Raw genomic sequence first — 16,139 nt, 5'->3', positions numbered from 1 at the left:
TCATAATGTACCATATTAAACAACCATATGTAACATTGATTCTATTATATTCATACAGTCACTGATTACATTGACATTGACTCACTTTACCATGTTTTGTCTCCAAATGCTTTTTTATAGGTTCTATTTTTATTTAATTCTTATTCTAGTTTATGTACCTCCTAGTATTTATTTATGGCACTTTTCAACAACAATCAATAGAGGTGTGTCCTTTAAAATTCAATGATTTTGCCATATACCCATAACTTTCGTTAAATAAAATCTCACATTTTTAAAATTCCAATAATGTTTTCCGGTTTTAAGACGCTGCGAGGCAACATAACAGCTGGGACGTCGTTATGGGTATTACCCACAGAGTAACGCATCCTGCGGGACATAGACGATCTTCGGTGGGAGCGCACACAACACTCACGCGTGTACAGGCGACCTTTCAGAGCCGCTGCACAGTAGCGGACGACGAGGAGCCCAAACACGACGACTTCAGGCGTTTAAACCCCCGTAAATGGGGTTATTAGCTCACCAGCCGTTACCTTTGTCTCGCCCGTCTGCCTCGGCCGACTGTTGTGGATGGATTATCATTATTCACGTCTCACCGAGAAGCCTCACAACGCCCAGTCAGCAGCGGCAGCCATCGCTCCGTCATTGACGCTGGAGGTGAGTGGACTCGTCATCCGCCGGCTGCCATTTCACCAGCTAGCTCAGTCAGCAGCGAGCTAGCATGCTAGCATAGCTGCGGTGACCCAGCTAGCGTTAATGGGGACTCCGCTAGCATGATGCTAACGTGGATCTGATACTGTATTTATGTGGGATGTGACACGTTGCTGATACAACAGTGACCTTAGATACGTGTAGTGGCACATTGTCAAAGAGTTTAGCATGTTGTTAGCGTCGACTGAGCGCAGCATATGCAGCTGACGTTAAGAAGTGCGAGAGGTCTGTAGCTTATGTGAGGTCACTCCCACGTGTGTACTATTATTATTATTATTATTATTATTATTATTATTATTATTATTATTATTAAGAGTTTTAACGCTAAGTTAAGCCGAGGGGCTTCACGTTGTCCGGTTGATGTCAGTAAAGCAGCGGTGCCTCTGCTGAGCTGTTACATAACGTTAGCTCTGTCATATTATAACATTCACAGCAGGCTATCTAGCACAGTGTGGATGTATGTATGTATGTATGTATGTATGTATGTATGTATGTATGTATGTATGTATGTGTCTGATCTAACAGATGTTGTACCTGTTCTGCTTTTTGTACTTTTCCATTTACCATTGGGGTGAATTGTAACCAGACACCTAACATTACTCTCTCTCTCTCCCCCCCCCTCTCTCTCTCCCCCCCCCGTCTGTCTCCATGTGTGCTTTAACAGAATACTGTAATCTGTCTCTGCAATGGCAGTCTTTAGTCACCAGGTGCTCCTTGCAGTCACAAGATCAAGGTAAGTCAGCAGCACATGTCTACATTTATATCATGCAAGTTAGTAAAACAAGAACTTTAGTAACGCAAAGCAGGCTAAGTCCCACAAACTAAACAACACAACGCGGGACTGGTTCTCTTCATGAAGTTCAATGACCAATAACAAGCTCTTGCACGCTCCCTGCTGTGTCTCAGGGAGAGTCAAAAGCTGTCTTTGTTTACCTAATGTCTGCTGAAGAGGATGTCTCTCATGACACACACGAGGTAAACACAACTGCTCTGGTTTCTACTGGTGACGCAAGATCAGAAACTGGCAGCTGATAGGCCAGTTTTGTCCTCACTCTCACTACCCAAAACTCTCATGACCCCTGCAACTTTAGTTATCAGATTGTTACCCATTTCAGTTGTAGATCAGGGTGGGGCAACATGGCAATATAAAGCAGGGGCAGATAGGCCAATTTGTCAACTGTCAAAGACTTAACATGTTTAGCAAGTTAGCTGTGCTTTTAATATCTCTAGAATAATAGGGCCACCGTTACATCAACAACATTGAATTGATGGGTATTTGATCAGCCATTCCTATGTGGTTGTTTTTATCCTTGGTTCATTTTAATTGTAACTGAGTTTACAGAAACAGTTCCCGCATCTGTCAATACATGATTTCCATCTATATTTGCGTCCTATTAAAGGTTTCCATGGGGAGCTTTTGACCTGTGGTATTGCGTGAAGCCATTCGTTATAAGTGGCTCACTGTTATGTTTGTATTTTGCTCATGTACAGGGACGCATTTCACCTTATTCCACTGATCTATAGGTGGTAGTAAAGCTCCAAGAAAGGTAGCAATGTGCCAGAGAGGAAGGGAAGAAGAAGACTCAAATTATGTAAACAATTAACCATTAAAAAAGTTGACAATTAAAGTATTTGTCATCGAGTAATTGTTACAGCTCAATTAACTGATTTAGTTAATTTTCAAAATTGGAGTTGTGTATTGTAAACACGTGTTTGAACTCTATTATATTCTGTCGTTACTCTGTAAAGTGCACATTGTTATGTAATAACTAATCAGTCTTTCGTGTTGCTGTCAACAGGGGATCATATTTGTTATCCAAGAGGCACAGCTGCTCCCCTCTGTCTTCCAAAGCCTATCTCCACCTAGACGCTCCTCGCCAGGTCTCGTCCTCGCTCACGCTCAGGCACTCCCGCTACGGCTCCCCACACTGTTACCGAGGCCACGCCGTCGGCTGTGGCCACAACTCGGCCCTGCTCGCCCGCTCCCTGCACAGCTCAGGTGTTTGGCTCCAAGAAATAAAGCAGGAGGAAACTAAAACTTCACCAGCCGCCGCCCAGGATGCTTCCCCGGGAGCTAAAAAGAACGCCGTACCCCAGTCCCAACCTCCGGCGGTTCCCACTCCGACATCCGCCAGCACCACCACCACAACGGCCGCCGTCCCTCCAGTGCAGGAGAGGGCGGCCGTGATAAAGGCTCTGTATCAGAAGATTGTGGATGAGTTCAAGCACTACTACAACGGCTTCCGGTTGCTAGGCATCGATATCACGATCGCAGGCAGGATGGTATGGAGGCTGCTTCATGGGCAACTGCTCACACGCAGAGAGAGGAGACGGGTAAGAGAAACTTCATCAACTCATCAGAAATTAAGGATGTTTTACTCAAAAGTGGAGCTCTTAAATCATCATTTACTTAAATACATTTAATTAAAACAAAGTCACATCAGGTAAACCAAACCTTTTTTATTGGTAATGTACCGGAAAGTTACTGAGCTCCTGGAGATCTTTAGGATCCACACACTAGAGATGTTATTATTCAGCCATTTTCCCACATTTGTGTCCAAAGTTCAATCTCTGTTGTTTTTCTTGCCTTCTGCACTGATCCTCCTCTGTTGCCCTCTGGTCACAGCAGCAGGTCTTTCTGGTTTCCTTTACAACTGTCTGGTTTCTTTTTTATATTGACCAAAAGACAGAAGTACGTAGTCGTCCTGGTTCTTCCTCTGGGTTGTTATAAGCGAGAGGTATATTTTATGGCCTTAGGTTTCATTTGAATGGATCACGCCTTCACAGGTCAATAAGTTATGTGTACAGTATGTTCCCAAAGTTGCAATGCGTGTGAGCTACAGCAGGTATGCAGTCTTGTGGTGCAGTGGTGAGACAGACGCTCCTGTAAAGGATCATTCACAGAGTTTTAATAGTATATTTAATTCCACAATACTTAATACACTATTACAACTCCTTTATAAACTGGAAATAGGTTTAATCTGTTACACTAAATCCTGCTGTGAGAGACATTCAGTTCTAGTGTTGGTTTGTATAGTCTGCTGTGTCTTGTTAACAACTGTTTGACAGTCGTTTTACAAATAAATTGTGTTTGTAATATTTAACCCTACACATTCACATTACAAAATCATAAATTATTTGGCATAAAAAAAATGAATTTTCTGGCAGATATTAACATAATATTGAATATTTTCTTTTTTCACATTTCACAAATCAAATTACCAATAAAAACAATAATCAGAATAATTAATGAAAATGATGGTCAGTTGCCATTGTATTTTGCTCTTGAGCATTGTTTTTATTTTTTCTCTCGATAATAGGCAGATATGAATATTTTGCGAGTCTAAACTGATATAAGCCAGTATTCATTGTTTTACATAAATGCTATATTTTTTTTTAAAGAATCCTTGAATTTTAATGAATTATCAAATTCAAAAGGTTTGTACTGAGCGGGATGCTAAACAGTAAAAAAAAAAAACTTGTCAGTGCTCTTTGGTGGATAAACTATTTAACAGACAATTCTTTTTTTTTTTAATTCCTCAAACATCTTTGCTACTCCTCGTCACTTATTGGTGGACTTACACACTCATACTGATCAGGTCTGTGATCAGTTCATATCATCTGATCATTTATTGAAAATTAAGTATTTTTTTTAATCTGGGCTGTTAACTGGATCACAACACTGAGCCGTTCAAATGTCGGCAATTTAGAAATTCTTAATATTCCTCGTATGTCTACTGAAATGTGAAGTCAGTCAGTTACAGGTGGTATTATGAAACAGCGGATCACATGATGTGGTCAGCTGAGAAACCGTAACAAGCATTGTTAATACCTTCTGGAATTGGCTCTTCTGAGAAGTTCTCTCTTCATATTATGAGCTCCTCCCTGAACCTGAATCTGAATCTATGCACATTTCAGATAAGCTCCATGTAGCTAAATCACAAGTAGATTATTGGAAAAGGACATACTTTTACTTTACGAGTTGCTGATTGGTGTACACAATATTTGGCTTTTGCAAATTAGCGATCCGATCGTATATCGGTGGTTGAAGAGATGATCGCCAATTTGTATTTCCTATCAATAGTAGTAAGCGATTTCATCAACATTTTATCAGAATGAAGATGTTATTAAAGTAATCCTTAGAAAATGCGGCATGTGTGCCCGCTGAGTCCACTTAATCAGCACGGGTGACGATTACATTTTAAAAACCTTAATTACAAACCATTTTGCGGTCTTTTCCATAAGCTGCTCACCAAAACTTTGCTCTGCGCTCCATAAGAGTAGTTAAAGTTATGAATAGAATTTGGGTTGTGAAATTAATGATAATGTTAAACTGAATATGATGCTGTCACTATTAAAAGGGGGACGCTGTTTGAATACAGGAGATATTGCTATTAAATAATACATTTATTTATGTTTAAATATTTCAAGTAAAATGTTCACGCTCTTTTATGAATGTTTATTCATGTAACTAACTGTACTGCTTGCAAAAAGCTTAAATGTTTGATTATTTCAATGCAACGTCATGTGTCAATCTTTAATCCAAATTATATTCCAACATCAATAATAAAAAAAAAATACTGAACAAAAGATTAATGATTTAATGAAAATAAATATAAGACTAGGACTTGGACTGTTATTTTTAGAATAAAAAATATTTGCACTTTAGAAACGCATTAGATACGTTACAATAAGTTCTTTGACACTTGACTACGACGTCCCCACCCCCCCTCTCGAGTAACCACGATCGTACGATATGAAAATAGAAACGCAATATATGGACCCCCAAGTTGTGCACAGTGGTAAAACTATATTTCGGCTATTTAAAGACTGGCAGAGCCTCGGCGCATATGTAATGGATCTTAACATGCAAACCCCTCCAAAGTCCACATTTTCCCACGTTAAACATTGTTTGTCTCTTTGTTTACAGCTGTTGCGGACCTGCGCTGACCTGTTCCGCCTGGTGCCCTTCACCGTGTTCATCATCGTTCCTTTCATGGAGTTACTTCTTCCCGTCTTCCTCAAGCTCTTCCCGGAGATGTTGCCCTCCACCTTCGAGACAGAGTCCAAAAAGGCATGTTCTCTCACACACACACACACACACACACACACACACACACACACACACACACACACACACACACACACACACACACACACACACACACACACACACACACACACACACACACACACACACACACACACACACACCATGCCGCCTGCCTGACCACGCCGCAAGGTTCATTTTAATAATATAACTACTCATATATGTCTGCTGAACTAAGAGCCGTAGGCTACGCAGGCAGCAGACTTTATCTAATCTTCCTTTGTTTTAGGAGCTCTAACATGAAATACATGTGTATGCTGACTGTATCCTTTAAAAAAGCCCTATCAGATCGCTCTATTGTTCCTGTAATTATAACAATACCACATTCCTTTTGTTGACTTCTACTCGACTGTAAAAGAAAAGCAGCAGGTTTCTGTTCTTGGCCTGTCAACTCAGATGTTCCCTGGTGGTTCTGGAGCACGGTTCAGTGATTCACAGAAATGCTCTTGTGCTACTGGACAGCACAGACGTGTCCGGCCTCTGAAAATGTGAATGAACATAAAAAGAAAAAAACAGCAGAAAAGGGTCAGAGTTGCGAGAGACGAATTAATGATCTATGATATAATCAAAACTATGTTGGTTAAAGTACCATATTATGATTTGGGTAGTATTTTTAAAGATATATTTTCCATGTTTTTTGAAATGGAAGCAAATGCTGTAATGATCAAACAGTTTCAGATAGAGAATACCTTGATTTGAATTGTAAAAACCTGTTTTGGGGCACCAGCCCCTCTATTATTATGAGAAATATTGCTCTTTTAAGTCAAAGTGAAAATAAGAAGTTAAAAGTATGCAACAAAAAAAGGTGCTTTTAAAAACAGGGTTAATAATAATCTGGATCACATCATAAGGACGCAAAGAAGTAAAGGCCTGGACAGACAACCTGCAACACAAAACAGAATTAAATCAAAATTGTTTGTAAAGTCAGCTTTTTGTCCTAGACTACCGAGCCAATGACTGAATTTCTTATTAATCCAACTACCCCCAATACATTTTTTTCTAGAACTTGAAATGTGATCAAAACTGTTGGGAAGTGGAGAAACCAGTCAGTGCCGACTGTGTCAATCAAATGACAGCTGTAAATGAAGTATAATTTGTTTAAAACTAACCTGTCTCACCCTCCCTCTTCATGCAGGAGGAGAAGCAGAAAAAAGGTCTGGCAGCGAAGCTGGAGCTGGCCAAGTTCCTCCAAGAGACTATCGCTGAGATGGCTCGAAGGAATAAAGCAAAAGCTCAAACAGATGACGAGACGCAGCGCTTCTCCACATACGTTCAGAAGGTAAACTAGCAGCAAAGATAACACTCAACATCTTGTGCTTCGATGGAAGTCAAGTCCCACTGATTAGAGGAGTCTGTTTTTCTCTTTAAGGCTGCTTGGAATTAATCTTATTAAGTGTTTAAAAAGTGATAAGTGTCAACAACAAACTGGACCATAGTAGCGATTTTTATCAGGAATGTAAGATGCATAGAGCATAGGGGTTAGGAAAAAGATGGCCTCTAACGATTCTGTGACTAGGGGACGTCTTTTCATCACGGCTGCCCCTGAACGCATCGGACGTAAAACACTGGAGTCTTGTTAACGTTCTTAACTAGGCTAAATACTATCAGAGCTTTGGTGAGGGCGGTTAAGCTTGAGCAGCTGAATATTGATACAATCCAACCTGCTGCTACAGGCACAAATTTTATTTATTTTATTGTTTCTCTTGGCAATGCTGGGAAATGTAACCCTGCAGTTTAAGTATTTGTTGTATATTGAATTAATACAAGGTAATGCAGGTTAATGCAGCTTTTTTCTTTAATTATGAATCCTTACAATATGCTGTGTTTTAAAAATAGCATATAATCACTGAGAAAAAAATAAATCATGTATAGAAAATCTAAAATGTTGACGCATCAAGATTAATCAATTGTTTCATAATCGCATCATAGCCCTTTTGAATCGGAAAAAAATCTTGAGGCGCCTATTTCCACCCCAAATAGAGGATATTACATAATAAAAAAATCAAAACAGCAATAGGCCCTCATAACACAGAGAGGCATCGCTAGCAAACCATTGTTTTCCCATCGTATCTTTCTCTTTCTATCTTTCTCTTTTTCGTTTTTTAAACGCTGGAAAAAATGCTTTAAAACTTGACACATTGCTTGTCATTGTCACTCTTGGCCCAGGCAGCCAAGCAAATCAAGCAAGATGAAGTTCTTTTCCACGTTCTTTCTGTTCTGATAGATGTGGAAGCAACAGCGTGACAATGGCTAACGCAGACGTTAGGTGGATTTTAGCGGTCTTTAATGACAATGACCTATATAATTCAACAGCGCAACAATGGCAAGAGATTCAAGTCTGCTTGCATCCATTTTTTCCCCTTTAAATCGCATATTATCGCCTGTTTGCGGACGCAGCTGCTCCACATACGCGTAAACGTACGATACGCTTTGCCAATGCGTTTTTTAAGCGTCAGTGCCTGTAGCGATACATTTCGGTTTAATCAGCTCCCCGGTGAGGTAAACAGTTTTGCAGGTAATGGAGCAGATCATCTCCTAAAGTTTTGAATGTAGCGTTAATAAAATAGTGCATTCCATGAGATGCCGTAATTATCCAAATAAGGTAAACACATTATTTCATATAAGGAAACCGCTGATGCAGCTTGTCCCGACAGTATTTGCTCAGCCTGGTTTTGCTCTGCCTGGTTTTGCTCTAATGACTGCATGTCCTCTACAGGTCCGGGGGACAGGCGAGCAGCCAACCACGAAGGACATCGTCCGGTTTTCGAAGCTCTTTGAGGACGAGCTGACGCTGGAGCACCTGGAGCGCCCCCAGCTGGTGGCTCTGTGTAAACTGCTGGAGCTGCAGCCCATCGGCACGAACAACTTGCTGCGTTTCCAGCTGATGATGCAGCTCAGAACCATCAAGTCAGACGATGAGGTGAGACAGAAGACCGGGCAGTTGTGGTTTATCGCACAAGGGACAGTCGGCATGAGAGGAAGAAATGGACAAAGGTTATGTAACTGGGAAGTGCCATACCAGTAGTATAATGTATGTGTCCATTGGTGCACCAGCTTCCTTACAGTGATGAATCAAGACTCTGCAAATGGAATTTTACATCGTAGTAAACTATGACAATTTTTTGTTAAAACCACTGGAAAGGTTCAGATTGATTAATTCCAGCCCCTCTTGAAATGTAATTTTTTCTCAAGTTGTGCAACAGTTTTTAACTTCCCTCTTCGTTTTTACACAGATGATTGCAGCAGAGGGTGTGGCAGCTATGAGTGTGTCAGAATTACAGGCCGCGTGTCGTAGTCGGGGGATGAGGTCTCTGGGTCTCACCACCGAACAGCTACATCAGCAGATGCAGCAGGTGAGCAAAAATCTATGTTAGGTTTATAGCTTCAGTTCATCGATTGGAAACTTAATAATGGTTTTACAATTTTAGGATTTCCCAGATTTACATTTCCAGAGGGGTGAAGGGTTATAAGATTTAGGGCAAATGTCATAAAGGGATTGCAATGAAAAACAAGTTGCGAGTAGATTTTCATTTCTCCTCCATTTATCAGATCTATCGCCTCGTTGTTACAAAAGTAAAAGAAAAGACAAAAACACTCACATTCTCTAATGCTGTGTTCACACTAAACACTGAGGTGTAATTTAAAAACAAAGTCAATACCAATGAGGCAAGAAGAAATTTGAGTCATTAAAACTTTATTCCCCAACTGTGATGGTTACCTTTAACTGTAATTAATCTGCGGCTCACATACGTGCCGAACCATGAGGGGGATCAGTACGGATCATGTATCAACAGTGTCCTGAAACACCACTAGTCGCTGCCTTATTTATGCTTAGATTACGCTATTTTGATTGTAGATAGAGAAGGTACAATGTTAGCAAAGCCTAGCACTAATCAATCCTAACTCCCTTCAGAAAACAAGCTTTTGAAAAGGTGTTTGCCTGTCATCTTGCAGCCAGACCTGACCAAGCTTGAATACATATTTTTACATATTGGCATTATTATCTGGTTATTTCGGGATCCTCTATATCCCTTAATTGCAATTAATTAAAGCAAATATGTTTATTTTGGGTTCGCAGTGAGTCTCGAGCAAATGACCCGAATAAGCACAAATTATCTGGCAGTCAAACTCCTGTGAGTAACTCACTGCGAAAATTAGCTGTGCGATTGGTGTAAAAAAAAAACAGCATTAGTTGTAGTTGCAAATCCTGTTTTGGTTCATGCCTCAACTGAATTATAATAAGAGAGTAAATCTTTTTATGTTTTGTAATTGTTCTCCATATAATAAATGTTCATCTCTACCTAGTGGCTGGACCTGCACCTGAAGGAGAACGTTCCTCCGTCGCTGCTGCTGCTCTCCAGAGCCATGTACCTGACGGACATCAAACCAAAACCTCCAGTCATCCCGCCCGTTCCCAAGCTAGAGGTTCGACCTTTACGACCTACTTAAACTATTAGTGCATGTTCACTTGAATGTACAGATTAGAGAAAGCTTAACATTTCAAGCTGTTAAATGGCAAGTATGCAGGCCACTGACTTTTGGTACCGGGCAGTGTTTGCTCTCCTTATGGTAAGCCCCAGGTGTTTCATAACTACTTATGTTTCTGGTGTTAAATGATTCATTTGTAACCTGGGCTGCAACTAATATTCATATGAATTGTTTAGTCTGTCATACCTAAAGTCTATCTATTAAGCATGAAATGTCTTTCTGTCCATATATGTGTATGTTCTTTGCATATCTCAAGAACCGTCCATCCAATCTACTTCACACTTGGGGGTTCTATTGCTGGGGACCCAGTTATGAATTTGGTGCAATTTGGATCTCGCAAGACGTTATATTGTCTGCATGCAGAGGGCCTTTGTAGCCTGGAGTCACCAAGCAATGAGCTGTTCTTGACGTTGCTGCAAGCAGCTCCAAACGCTGCACTTGTGCAATACTAAAAAACACCTGTTAAAACTTCCCAGACCCAGAAGAGGTGTCTTCAAACTACTTAGACTTACAAACATTCCAAAATCCAATGATCTTTATATACTACCATATATGATCAAAGAAAAGTGGAACAAGTAAATGTTTGACTTTGTTGCCGTCAAATAAGAACTGAAACAATTAATCAATTAAAGAAATAGTTGCTGATTAATATTATTTTGATTGACTAATCATTGTAGCTCCATTACTAACCATAAACCCTTGTATGAGATTTCTCCATGTGTTAAGACATATGAAAATACTCTGCTTTCACACAGTGTCTGAAAAGATTTTCCACAATATGTTTAACTATTACAAAACTCTTGAAATTACATCTATTCATTAACCCTTATTTAACTATCCAAAATTGATGGATATGCTAATTTTGAACTTCTGGACATAAGACATCTCCTACTTAAATTACTTTAATACAGCCATCGAACTATAACCAAAAGCAGGTAGTTATTTGTGTGATGTGGTCTTCTTATCACGTTTGTTGTTGTTTTTTGCAGAAATCTACTCCTCCTCAAGCGGAGAATACAGGAACAAACACGACCTCAGTCAGCACAGACATGTTGGCGGACCCTGCTATCATCATCAAAGACAGACCGGTCAGTAAAACACACAGCGGCATCAGATAAGATCAGCTGTATTGATGACAGAGAGGAAATAAGGTTATCGCTGCAGAATAGATTTCTGTCAAAACAGTAGATGTACTTGTTGTACTGTAGAAGCTGCACAACTGTATCTCTCACTATTGTCCAGTCCTGGGATATTTTCAAATACTTATACATTCAGACAAGCTACATGTAGAACTACAAAGGTGCACTCAGTAGAGTGCAGATCTCCACTTGCTGTATCTGCAACAACCACTGCTGTATTGTGTGATGAGTGAATACAACCCAGAATTGGCCAACCCCGTCTAGACACCAATGGCCTGTAAAGCGTTGTTTATACTTGCATGTGACACCGTAGTGCGAGCCGCCTCAGACGGCGTGCACACAGCTGTGTTATCACTAGCATCCCCTATCAACCAGGGCTGGTTAAGAGTCGTGACTGAAGAGTCATCATGCTGTCAACGGCATTATAAAACAGGCAACACAAGGTGTTTGGGGAAAGTTCGAGTCACTGCAACTACAAGAAGTCCTTGAGCATGCAGCCATAACTGGCTACCCAAAATATTATGCAGTTTGCTGCAGCCGAATGCGAGACTAGCCGTGGACAGACACAGAGGTACAAACTTTAAACTCAAGCACGCTACCGAGCGCATGATCCTCCTGGCAGAGATAATTACAAAACATGAAAGAAAAATGTACAGTTTCTTAAAGTCACTGATCTTCACTGTTTTTGTCCAGTGGCTGTTTTTGTAGTTTGCAGATTTACTTAAGGTGGCTCCTCTGAGTTGTTCATACAATGCAACATAGGTAGAGAATTGATTGTACAGAAGAGCCTTAAAAACCTGCAGGACCCCTCGATCTTATGTTTTTTTTTTTTATCTGTCTGCTGTAGGTGGAGGAGATGAGAGACAAAGCTCCGATTGTGTCGGACAAACCTCTGACTCCTGCCGAAGTCCTTCAGGTGAGCACCCGTTGTTGCTTGGACCTGTAGAACCCACAGAAACCAGTGTGAGACATTATGCAACACCAGGTTTCATAATCCAGTTAGTTCCTCCTGGCTTTGATCTTTCCTGCAAGCTAATCTCTCACAGTGGGACACGGATAGAGTATAGAGACTGGTTGGGAATCTGTTCAGTTTAGATATATAGAAGTATTGACTAGAAATCTGACAGAATCACAAATACAAAAAGCTACTGGCTGAATTGGAACTAAACATCTCAAGTGTTAGTCTGTGTGAGGTTTAAAAATAGCTGATAAATATAGACCTGCCACTGTCACACACACACACACACACACACACACACACTTCAAAGAGATTATTTTTTATACCAACCAGTCACATAAAGAGTTTCTGCATCTCTCTCTTTCACACACTCGTACTGTCACTTTGCTTTTCTGTCTTGTTTTAAGGCTACTGGGTTAGTGTGTTCATACAACTGCTGTTTAAATGTCGGATCCATTTAACTCGGTTTCCATCTCTTAACACATTTCACACATTTCTAAACTAACATTCATCATTCAGGGGGATGCTGCTATTCTCCCATTCCTACGTTGGTCAAATAAATAAGAAAAATACTTTCATTTTCAGTGTCTCAAGTTACACAGTCTGTCCTCAGATAGACATGCATGTTTGCTTTGATGTGCATTCCGAAAGAAATGGAGGCACTGAGGTCTGTCAGTGTAGCACAAATTCATATAATGAATTTTCTTCAACTGCTGTTTAATATTCTCATCATTATAGGTCACTCTTGTGCATAAATCAGTACAGTATTTAAAATCCTAGTATATCAGCAGTCTAAGATGCGTACCATGTGACCATGTGACCATGTGCCTACCACCATTCATGTCTGGCTGGTGACCTTAGTCACACCCTATATCCCATGATTCGTGTTACCTAATGGCTGAATCATTAAAAGCTAAATGCTATAGACATTAAAAAGACCAATGAGTTTTAATGTTTTCAATGCGGGAAAACTGAATATTGCAGTTGTACTCATCTCTGCAACCTCTTCCACAGGCTAAAGCAGCAACAGAGGTGTCCCAGAAGAGCAAGATGAGTGCCAACGGTGTGTAAAGTGGAGCGGGAGACTCTGGACTGGAGAGAGGACGGACTCAGCTCTGTGTTCTCAGGGGAGGACAGGGGGGGATGACAGGGATATGGGGGCCGAATGACGGGCTGTTGATGGGCTACATTTCAGTAAACCGCAGCTATTTTTAAAACACCTTCTTGTGTCTCTCGGGACCAGAGTGATGGAGAAACAATGGCTCCTCTAGGAGTCCCTCTCTCTGTCAACACCCAGAGAATGTCCGCTGCCTCTCCCGCTTTGTCTTTCAGCAGGGTCGTCTTCGTACCATCATCTCCTCTGCTCTCACATTTGTGCACTCCGTTCTCTGTCAGTCTCCGTTAGAGTTGGACAAACCGACCTGACGTCTCAACGGACTGGCAGACCATTGATGGTGCGATAATTTTGACCTAATGTCCTGGAATTGACGCCCGAACCGCCCACTGCAGAGCCCGGTCAGTCGCCTGTTTGATGGGCGAGTCCCCTCACAGTCTAGACGGTCTCCTCCTCCTGTAAATTTGTAAATATCCTGTATATTTGCGTCTCTGTCTTACATCGCAGCGGCAGCGGCTCTGTACATTTTGCTGTGCAAAGGCAAAGATTATCTCCCTCGAAGTTTTTGTTTTGTTTTTATCTGGATACCTTTTTTCGCTCCTCTTCAGGATATGAGAGAAGTCACCCTTTTTGTTTTTGTTCAGAGATACGTTGCTGAACTTTTTGGATCAGTAGCTGTCCCCCCCAGCCTCTGACCAGGGTGACATAGCGTAGCTGCTTGCTGCTGAATTTAGCAAATGAAGACTGGTATATTATTAAAGAGAGAGGTCACTCCTAAAAGCCAGAGGTGACTGTGGTAAAGTGCAGTCCGCCTCCACTGGTAAACCACTGAATGGACAATCTGTAAAAAAAATAAAACAAAGGAATGTGCAGATTTTATTTGCATATACAGTATATGTATTGTGTTTTAACACTATGATACTAAGCTTTCTTTAAACTGAAAAGAGAAAATACTTTATGTTGTCCAATGAGATATATTATTAATATGGGGGAGCAGCTTAAATCCTCAAGCCACAAATGAGATAAATGTTTTGTTTTTTTATTGTGGCTCTAGAAGACATAAATGCAGAGCATTTATTTGCCCAGCTATCCTACTGCATTATAAGACCCTGAACGCTGTAATTGGAAGGTTTACTACATCAATGTGTACTGCATAAATACAGGGTTGTGTGCGTGTTTGACAGTGCTTAAGATTTTCCATCCCTCTTTATACATTTGACATTGCTGGAGTAGCTTCTTGTTTCCACACATTTTTTCCTCTTTGCTATTTATCCATAGACACATCCCAGAAGTGGATGCCATACGTGAAAGGATATTTTTTAAACAAAAAAAAAGAAAGCTAATGAAGATTTATATTATTGGTTTTTACATATGTGCCTAAGGTTAAAGGGCGATTGTGTTTGGGTTTGCATTTTTCATCAGAGACATATTTTCTGTATTGTACCATTGTCAGTTTTTGATTGAGCATCTCTGTGTGTTCAAAATGCCCAGTTGAACTTTTACCTTTTAGTGGAATGTATTAATCCCAATCTAAATTAATAATTTTGTTAAAACCCCCTGTGTTGATGCTGATGAAAAAGCAATCACCTTTTAAATCAGCTCTGCGTAAATAAATAAAATTACTCACAATAGTTGCTTTATCATATCTGGATTTTGCTCTGCTGCCATATTACAACAAAAAGTGAGCAGAGTTATAAAGCATTAATGGCATTTATTTTTGTAAACAAAAAGTGGGTGCTGTTCAACATCACCTGTCACTGAACTGTTGAGAAAGATGTTTCATGTTGATGTGCAGCCGCTCAGACTGATTTTTTTTTTAAAGTTTCTGAAGTTGATGACTGGTACCGCCCACTGCGAGTTTTCTGTTGTGCCTCTGAGACCCTGAAACTGAAAAAAAAAGTGTGTAAATTTCTGTCCCAGCTATTGGAGAGAATGCATTCATCTGCAGCCACGATTAAACTCATCCACAGATATTCCATCTTGTTACATCACATCTTTTATCATAGTGTGTCAACAACAACAACAACACTTTGTCTGGAAACTTCCTACTGCCATCTCACATGATTTGTTATATCGATGCCATCAGGGTGTGTCCTCTGTCTCCAAGTATCGTTTATTTAAGTTAAAAACAAATGCACTGTTGTCCAGTTACATCTTACCCTGCATTAAATGTATGCATCACTTGACCAGGGAAAATGAGTCTGTGTGATGGAAAACAACAAATTCACACGATTAAAGTCATTAAACCCTTTACAGACTGTGTCCTATCTCACTTTATCAACAATACTGATGAAATCCATTTTATTTAGATTATTATAGTAATTAAACCATTGTAAATACCACATATAGTTCATTACTTGCTGACTGGTTTGCTAGTGGCTTAGTGATCTCTGATGATAACCTTTAATCCACATATTAAGGTCACATGGTAACCTGTTTTCACAGAAAAACTCTTCACGTCAGGATATTTAAATGTCTTTCTTGTCACGGCCAGCAGGTGGCACCATCTGCACTCAAGAATCCATGTCAAAACCAAGGAACAAGACCAGGTGTACATTTAGATATTCATTAGTTTAAACATCCTAAACACAATTTAAACTGTCTTTACTGCAGTCACAGGAT

At 40.3% G+C, this 16,139-nt stretch overlaps 1 protein-coding gene across 1 annotated transcript; it reads left to right on the top strand.

The window, feature by feature from the left end:
• Positions 1 to 350: 350 nt before the first annotated feature.
• letm2 (leucine zipper-EF-hand containing transmembrane protein 2) lies at positions 351 to 15,760 on the top strand. Its single transcript, XM_054611531.1, has 11 exons — positions 351 to 654; positions 1,373 to 1,441; positions 2,508 to 3,042; positions 5,639 to 5,782; positions 6,954 to 7,097; positions 8,535 to 8,738; positions 9,052 to 9,171; positions 10,124 to 10,243; positions 11,296 to 11,394; positions 12,293 to 12,361; positions 13,418 to 15,760. Exons 2-11 carry the CDS (start codon positions 1,395 to 1,397, stop codon positions 13,472 to 13,474), a joined length of 1,539 nt encoding a protein of 512 aa, XP_054467506.1. The 5' UTR covers positions 351 to 654; positions 1,373 to 1,394; the 3' UTR covers positions 13,475 to 15,760.
• Positions 15,761 to 16,139: the final 379 nt, after the last annotated feature.

The sequence above is a fragment of the Anoplopoma fimbria genome, chromosome 13 (assembly GCF_027596085.1).
Source record: "Anoplopoma fimbria isolate UVic2021 breed Golden Eagle Sablefish chromosome 13, Afim_UVic_2022, whole genome shotgun sequence".
In the NCBI taxonomy this organism is placed as follows: domain Eukaryota; kingdom Metazoa; phylum Chordata; class Actinopteri; order Perciformes; family Anoplopomatidae; genus Anoplopoma; species Anoplopoma fimbria.
The sequence above is the reverse complement of the archived record's forward strand: the minus strand, read 5'-3'. Positions and strand labels throughout refer to the sequence as shown.

Bases quoted from the DNA above. Each gene is read 5' to 3' on its own strand.
- letm2 (XM_054611531.1), top strand. From the start codon at position 1,395: ATGGCAGTCTTTAGTCACCAGGTGCTCCTTGCAGTCACAAGATCAAG. The intron at 1,442-2,507 runs GTAAGTCAGCAG...TGCTGTCAACAG, and splicing joins CTTGCAGTCACAAGATCAAG to GGGATCATATTTGTTATCCA. The intron at 11,395-12,292 runs GTCAGTAAAACA...TGTCTGCTGTAG, and splicing joins TCATCATCAAAGACAGACCG to GTGGAGGAGATGAGAGACAA.